This window comes from Oxyura jamaicensis (assembly GCF_011077185.1).
Source record: "Oxyura jamaicensis isolate SHBP4307 breed ruddy duck chromosome 23 unlocalized genomic scaffold, BPBGC_Ojam_1.0 oxy23_random_OJ72970, whole genome shotgun sequence".
Taxonomy (NCBI): Eukaryota; Metazoa; Chordata; class Aves; order Anseriformes; family Anatidae; genus Oxyura; species Oxyura jamaicensis.
In genome coordinates this window covers 2,640-10,160 of record NW_023304663.1, presented here as the reverse complement: position 1 = coordinate 10,160, position 7,521 = coordinate 2,640, and the positions used below count along the sequence as shown (strand labels likewise).

General features: G+C 69.4%; 1 protein-coding gene across 1 annotated transcript in view; it reads left to right on the top strand.

Moving 5' to 3' along the window:
- Positions 1-3: 3 nt before the first annotated feature.
- The window catches only part of MAP3K6 (mitogen-activated protein kinase kinase kinase 6), an 8,689-nt gene continuing 1,171 nt past the window's right edge, over positions 4-7,521 (top strand). Inside the window, exons 1-23 of the mRNA XM_035312903.1 lie at positions 4-274; positions 844-983; positions 1,603-1,626; positions 1,963-2,150; positions 2,347-2,515; positions 2,706-2,812; positions 2,933-3,103; positions 3,399-3,511; positions 3,596-3,755; positions 3,857-4,007; positions 4,097-4,204; positions 4,283-4,332; positions 4,431-4,526; positions 4,807-4,891; positions 4,986-5,119; positions 5,205-5,332; positions 5,438-5,574; positions 5,746-5,851; positions 6,005-6,162; positions 6,268-6,448; positions 6,531-6,681; positions 6,883-7,048; positions 7,139-7,437. Coding sequence (XP_035168794.1) covers positions 4-274; positions 844-983; positions 1,603-1,626; positions 1,963-2,150; positions 2,347-2,515; positions 2,706-2,812; positions 2,933-3,103; positions 3,399-3,511; positions 3,596-3,755; positions 3,857-4,007; positions 4,097-4,204; positions 4,283-4,332; positions 4,431-4,526; positions 4,807-4,891; positions 4,986-5,119; positions 5,205-5,332; positions 5,438-5,574; positions 5,746-5,851; positions 6,005-6,162; positions 6,268-6,448; positions 6,531-6,681; positions 6,883-7,048; positions 7,139-7,437 — 3,293 coding nt within the window. The remainder of the gene's footprint in view (positions 275-843; positions 984-1,602; positions 1,627-1,962; positions 2,151-2,346; positions 2,516-2,705; positions 2,813-2,932; positions 3,104-3,398; positions 3,512-3,595; positions 3,756-3,856; positions 4,008-4,096; positions 4,205-4,282; positions 4,333-4,430; positions 4,527-4,806; positions 4,892-4,985; positions 5,120-5,204; positions 5,333-5,437; positions 5,575-5,745; positions 5,852-6,004; positions 6,163-6,267; positions 6,449-6,530; positions 6,682-6,882; positions 7,049-7,138; positions 7,438-7,521) is intronic.

Sequence of the window (7,521 nt, the reverse complement as noted above, 5' to 3'; positions counted from 1 at the left end):
GCCATGGACACCCCGGGTCCCCCCCCGGCCCCGGCTGCGGGCAGCTGCTGGCAGGACCCGCTGGCGGTGGCGGGCACGGCGGGCCGGCCGGTGTGCGGGGCGCGGCGGCGGGCGCTGAGCGTGGTGTGCGTGCTGGGCCGCGAGCCGGCCGCCTGCCCCGCGCTGCGCTGCCTGCGCGACGCCTGCCGCGAGCTGCGGGCCCGCCTGCACACCCTGCCCTTCGGCACCCTGGCGCTGGGCGACACCGGCACGCTGGACCGCTTCTACAACGCGGGTGAGGATGCCGCCCCTCTCGGTTTTTATCCCCGTCCCTTTCCTTCTGCATTGCTGGCTCGGCCGGGCTGCCTGGGAATATCGCATCTGCGTCGGGAAGCTTGGGGCTGAGCAATATTTTTTGCATCTCTGCGGCTGGCGGTGAAGCTGGCCGCTGGCTCAGCTGTTGGCTTTTCCGCCTTCTCCCCATTTATTTCCCCGGGTGGCCGGGAATTTGCCCAGATGTCTTCCCCTCGCAGCACGTGGGGCATCCGAAAGGGCATTTTTACGGAGGGTTTGCCCAGGGCTCGGCCCCGCAGCGAGACCCTGAGCCGTGCCGTGCCGGAGCTCAAGGGCTCCCCTCACCGTGGCCAGGGGGGGCTCCCAGCTCCTGGGGGCTGCGGCCACCCGAGGGGCTCCCCCAGCGCTCCCCAGGCTCAGGCTGAGCCACGCGAGCACCGGGGCTCTCCAGGGCTGGTGGCTCTGCTGGCTGCCCGTGCCTCGGTTTCCCCGGCACTGCCGTCACCCTGGGGGGGGCTTTGTGGGTTCGGGGTCCCCATCACCCCACTGTCCCCTGTGTCCGTCCTGCAGACGTGGCCGTGGTGGAGCTGAGCGACGCCGTCTGCCAGCCCTCGCTCTTCTACCACCTGGGCGTGCGGGAGAGCTTCAACATGCCCCACAACGTGCTGCTCTGCTGCCACAGCGCCCTGCCCGGCCTCCAGGCCCTGCAGGTGAGGGGGGACGGCTCCGGAGGCTGTGGCTCCGGGCTGCAAACAAGGACAGGGGTTTGGGCACCCGTGCCCCCAGGTGGCAAGATTCCATCCGGCCCCTTCCCACACTCGGCTGAGTCCCCGGGGTCGCGTCCAGCTCTGGCAGAGGTTTCCCTGTGCCCAAAGGGGATGAGGAGGGGGTGACCGGGGACCCCAGGGTGGCCCGGAGCAGGATCCCATCCCGATCCCGCTGGGAGCCCCGGGACAGGCGCCTTCCCTGGGAAAAAACCAGTTCCTTGGAAGGGAGCGGGGACGGCGGGGAGGTTTCTCATCGCTCGGAAAAAATGCAGACGGGAGCACATCCAAATTGTCCCCAAACGTCACCCTGACCCCGGGGAACCCCAAGACACCCCGTTCGGAGCCCCCTTTCCAACACGGTGGGGTGGGAGAAGAAGCCCCCTGCCCTGGGGGGGGGGGGTCCGCAGGTGACGCTGGGGGTTGGGGGCACCCGGTGTCCATCGTGTCCCTCTTGGCAGCTGGCTGCTTGCCAGGTGACGCTGGGCCCTGAGCCTGAAATCAGCTGATTTCTTCTGCGACGGAGCTCATTAAGCCTCTCCTCCCTCCCTCTCTCTCCCCCCAGGAGGACATCTGCCAGAAGAACTCGGTACGGTTTTTCCCCGTCCTTGCTGCTGCCGCAGTGCCTGAGGGTAGGGGGGGGGGGGTTCGAGCCCCCCCCCCCCGGCGGCCTCAGGGGGTGGGCGCTGCACGGGGGGGGGGAGCGAGGAGTGCCCCTAAATCTGGGTGACGGGGCGGACTGCCTCGCTCCGAGCGAGCACCGGGAATGGCAGCGTGGGGGAGCGCAGCTGGCTTTGGAGAGAACCCGGAGCGTTCACTCTGGAGCGTAATGATGGCCGCGATAGCATGGCTTGGGTGGCAGGTTTGGGGAGAGGGGGGCTGCTCCGGGGATGTCACGGCCCCTCACCCCTTCTCCCCCACCCAGGACCTCTGCGGCACCTACACCTTCATCCCCTACGCCGTGACCGCCCAGAACAAGGTCGTCTGCTGCGACGCCGGGGCCATGAAGTGCCTGACCGAGCTCTTCCAGCCCAGCTTCAGCGCCGAGCCCTTCTTCACCCCGCTGGCGGCGCGGCTCGTCAGGCTGCTGGAGGGGGTCCCCACCAACTCCTGGTACAGCCGCCCGCCCCCTCCCGGGGATGTCCCAGCACCCTCCTTCGAGCCCCGACGCCCGTTTGGGCAGGCAGTGCTCGGAGGGGAATTGCCACCACCCCGAACCACCCTCGGGGACAGACCCTCCCGGCTGTCCGCGTGTGCCAGGCTCGTGCTCAGCCCCACATCTCTGTCCTCCCCCCCCCCCCCCCCACAGTGGCTATTTTCGGGAGACCATCCGGCGCGACATCCGCCGGGCGCGGGAGATGTTCCGGGGCGAGCAGCTGAGCCGGGAGCTGGCCCGCATCCAGCAGCGCCTGGACAGCGTGGAGCTGCTCAGCCTGGACATCATCGTCAACCTCCTCCTCTCCTACCGCGACGTGCAGGTGGGGGATCTGGGACTTTAGGGGGGGGGGGGATGGCATTGACACCCCTGGGAGCACGCTCTGCAGCCTCCCCTTGCTTGTTGGAGCTGGCAAACCCCCAAACTTGGCTGGTTGGGGCGAGCATCACCCCTGGTCCGTCCCCCCCCATGGAGCCCCCAGCTCAGCCCCGCCGTCCCGTCCCCCCCCCCAGGATTACGACTCCATCATCTCGCTGGTGGAGACCCTGCGGGCCCTGCCCACCTGCGACGTGGCCGAGCAGCCCAACGTCCGCTTCCACTACGCCTTCGCCCTCAGCCGGTGAGTGACAGCGGGGTGTGGGGGGGGGTGGCAGGCGTCCCGGTGTCCCCACGGGGCAGGGGACTTGGTGGGGGCGACGTTTGCGGGGCCGATCGCCCAGCGCCGTCCTCGTGCCCGCAGGCGCAACCGCGCCGGGGACCGGGCGCAGGCTCTGTCGGTGCTGCTGCCTGCGGTGGAGCGCGGGGACGGGGCTGCGCCCGACCTCCTCTGCTTGTGTGGCCGCATCTACAAGGACACCTTCATCAGCTCCAGCTTCACCGACACCAGGGCGAGGGACCAAGCCTTATACTGGTGAGGTTGGGGACAGGGCTGGGGACCGGGCCGTCGGCGTGCCCGTGCCTCGATCCAGGACCCCGTGGGGTCTGCGCGGGGCTCTGGCAGCGCAGCCCCCACCCTTTAAATCCCCCCAGCCACAATTTAGAGGCCGTGATGCCAACCCCAGCAGGGCTTTTATTTTTCCTCCCCTTGCGCATCGTCATGGCCAGCCCCATTTGGGACCTCTCCCATGTCACGGGGGCTGGAAGGGAGGCGGGGGGGGCGCAGTGGCCGTGCTGTCCCCAGGGGACGAGCCCTTTCCTCTGCCCAGGTACAGCAAAGCCTTCGAGGTGGAGCCCAGCCTCCACGCGGGCATCAACGCCGCCGTCCTCCTCGTGGCCGCCGGGCACCAGTTCGAAAGCTCCGTGCGGCTCCAGCAGATCGGTGCGTCCCCTCCCGGGGGTCTGGCGACGGGGTCCCTGGGGGCCGTGCCATCGGGGTCCCTGACGGGTGGCGCTCCGCACCCAGGCGTGAAGCTGAGCTGCCTGCAGGGCCGCAAGGGCAGCCTGGAGGAGCTGCGGCACTACTGGGACGTGGGCTTCTGCCTGGGGGCCGGCATCTTGGCCAACGACCTGAGCAAAGTCATCCAGGCCTCCGAGAAGCTCTACAAGCTCAACGCGCCCAGCTGGTGAGCGGCACGGCCGAGCCCCTCACCCTCCTGGGGCTGGCTCTCCGTTTTTTTTTGGTGGGGGGAGGGAGGGGGCGTTGGGACATCTCCGTGCCCCGCAGGTACCTGGTGTCGGTCATGGAGACCTTCCTGCTCTACAAACACTTCCAGAAGAGCCCTCCGGTGCCGTCGGCACGGCAGGAGCTGGCTGATTTCTGGCTGGCTTTCCTCCTCGCCGCGTGCCAGCCCTTCGTCCCCGCGCCGCGCTGCCCGGTGAGATGCGCCTCCGGGGGACCCCCGGGGGCGGCCGTGCCCAGGGGACGGGCAGGGGGACGCGGGGTGACACCTGCCCGACGATGTAGGTCCTCGTCCTGGAGCTCGGCAAGGTGCTGTGGCCGGCCCGGCTGGCGGTGCGCAGCGCCACGGAGGAGCACGCCGTGACGCTCGCCCTCGTGCGCCCCACGGAGGAGGTAGGGCTGGGATTCGGAGGGGTCCAGGGGGGGTCCTGACAGCCCCCTCTCCCCTTCCTCTCCTCCTCCTCCCTGCAGAAAGCGGTGTCCAGCTGGAACTTCGGGGCTGCGGCCATCCGGGGGGTGAGGTGAGCGCGTCCCCGGGGGGTCCCCCCAGCCCGGGGGCCGCATCCTGACCACGCTGCTGATGGGTCCGGGGGGGGCGGGGGGGTCCTTTACCCTCCAGCATCTGCAAGTGCGACGAGCGGGGCTGCTTCCTCTACGTGGTGCACGCCGAGGAGGATTTCCAGCTCTATTTCCCCTCCCAGCAGCACTGCCAGTGGTGAGCGGGGGGGGGGGGGGGCGGGCGCGGGGACCCCGTGGTGCTGGTAGGGTTTGGGGGATCCCAAACAACCCCCGGGGGATGCGTGGGGGCACGCGATTTCCCCCCAAATTTACCTTAATTTGTGGAGGAATGGGTGTGCTGGGGGGGAAAGGGGGCGAAGCAGGGTGGCAAAGCCCTTGTGCCGTTGGGGAGAGGGGAAAGGGGGCACGGGGGGGATCGGTGGCCACGTCCCCCGCATCCCCGCGGGGACTCAGGACCGTCCCCTCTCCGCGGGCAGGTTCTGCGACCGGGTCCAATCCTTCCTCGCCGAGCAGGCGGCGGGCGGCGAGGAGCTGCCCAGCCCCACGCAGCCCATCCTGGAGGTGAGGGGGGGGGGACCCACAAGGGGAACAGGGGGAGGGGGGGTGGCACAGGGCACCGGGTGACACGGCCGTCACCTCGCCTCCCTCCCCGCAGTACAGCTACGAGTACTCGGAGACGGGCGAGCGGGTGGTCCTGGGCAGGGGCACCTACGGCGTCGTCTACGCCGGGCGCTGCCTCAGCACCCAAGTGCGCATCGCCATCAAGGAAATCCCCGAGCGGGACAGCCGGTGGGTGCCCCGGCACCGTGCTGGGGCTGGGGGGGGACCCCCCCGGGACCCCCGTCACCTCGTTGTGTCCCCGTCCCCCGGGCAGGTTCTCGCAGCCCTTGCACGAGGAGATCGCCTTGCACAAGCGGCTGCGGCACAGGAACATCGTGCGCTACCTGGGCTCCGTCAGCCAGGACGGCTTCATCAAGATCTTCATGGAGGAGGTGCCCGGAGGTGGGCTTCGCCGCTGGGGGTGGGGGCATGCACGAGGGGGGGGGGGGGGTTCGGGGGGTCGGGGAGGGCCCCGTGGCCTGAGCATGGGTGCTGCGCCCTCCCCAGGGAGCCTCTCGTCCCTGCTGTGCTCCAAGTGGGGCCCCCTGAAGGACAACGAGCCCACCATCGTCTTCTACACCCGCCAGATCCTCGACGGGCTCGGCTACCTCCACGACAACCACATCGTGCACCGAGACATCAAGGTGAGGGGCCGGGGTCTTCGCCCCCTACCTCATCCCCATCCCCAGGGGCCCCTCCGTGCCCAAACCCCCGGGGGGACGCCCGGTGGCCCTAGCTGTTTGATTTTTTTTTTTTGCAGTTTTTATTTATTTTGGGGAGGTTTTATTTATTTTGGGGGTCTCTTCCCACGCCAGGGAGACAACGTCCTCATCAACACCTACAGCGGGGTGCTGAAGATCTCCGACTTCGGCACCTCCAAGAGGCTGGCGGGCATCAGCCCCAGCGCCGAGACCTTCACAGGTAGGGGCTGGGGGCCAGGACCCCCCCCCCCCCCGGTTGGGGTGTGGAAGATGAGGAGATGCTGGGGGCTCGCACCCCGCCTGGGGAAATTGCCCTGGGGCGGTTTGGGTGGGGGATCCGGGCTCCTTTCCTCCCTCCCCACCTTCCCCCCAGGCACCCTGCAGTACATGGCCCCCGAAATCATCGACCAGGGGCCGGGGGGCTACGGGAAGCCGGCGGATATCTGGTCCCTGGGCTGCACCATCATCGAGATGGCCACGGGCAAACCCCCCTTCTACGAGCTGGGCAGCCCCCAGGCGGCGATGTTCAAGGTACCCAAGGCTCGGGTAGGGCGTGAGGGGGGGGTCCCCACCTCCGAAACGCCCCCAGCCAGGGCGGCCGGTCCCTTTGCAGCCCCGCGTGGGCTTCTCTTCCAGGTAGGGATGTTCAAGATGCACCCGGAGGTGCCCGAGTCCATGTCGGACAAGGCCAAGACTTTCATCCTTCGCTGCTTCGAGGCCGACCCGGCCAAGCGGGCCACGGCGGCCGCGTTGCTGCAGGATCCGTTCCTGGCCAGCGCCAGGCGTGCCCGGGGCCAGGCGGTGCCTGCAGCAGGGGGTGAGCTTGGGGAGGGGGTCCAGGGGGGGTCCTGGTCAGAGCTGCCCAATGACCTGCTCCATCTCCATCCTCTCCCTGGCAGATTCCCCCCGCCTGGAGCGCCGGGACGGGGACGCGGAGGGCACCGATGGCACCAGGGGAAGTTCCTCGGCCAGGCAGGGGGACACGGTGGGGGGCACGGGGGGCAGCCCCCCGCTTCCACACTGCCCCAGTGAGGCAGCCCCCAGCTACAGGTACATGGGGTTAGGGCATCCCGAGCACCAGGGGGGGTGGAGGGACCCCTGGGAGGGGGCCTCCCGTCGGGTTGCTCCCCCAGTTAACCCAGTTTGAAGAGAGGAGGTGGCTCCTGGTCACCTTCAGGCTTTGTCCCCGTGCCCTCCTGTGCTGGGAACGTCGATTTGGGTGGGCTTTGATCCCACACCGCCCCTCGCCAGCACTCCCCAGGGCTCGGCCGGCTCCGACCGCAGCCTGCGCTCGTCCTCGCCGGAGGAGAGCGGCGACCGCTTCGTGCTGCGGCAGGACAGCAAGCGCCGCGCCACGCTGCACCGCATCCTCACCGACGAGGCACCCGGCATCGCGGCCGCCCTGCAGGAGAGCCAGGTGGGGGCACGACGGGGGCACCGAGCAGCTGCCGGGGGCTGGCATGGAGGGAGCAGCCCCCCCGCCAGCCCTTTCTCACCCCCCCCCCAGAGCGCATCGGGGACACGGCTGGGCTCGGAGCACGTCGCCCTGCTGCTGGGCTGCCTGCGGAGCTACATCCAGCGCCCCGCGCGGCACCAGCTGCGCCGCGACCTCCTGGCGCTGCAGGCGCGGCTGCGGGAGGACGGGCTCAGCCTGCCCCACCTGCGGGCTCCGCTCCTCAACTTCCAGGCAGTGGTGAGTGCCTCGGATACGGCGTGGTGCCGGCGGCACTCCGGCACGGCGGTGGTGTGGGGTCGGCAACGGTTTGGGGTCGGCGATGGTTTGGTGGTGGTGATGGTTTGGGGTCAGTGATGGATTGGGGTCAGTGATGGATTGGGGTCGGCGATGGATTGGGGTCGGCGATGGATTGGGGTCGGTGATGGTTTGGGGTC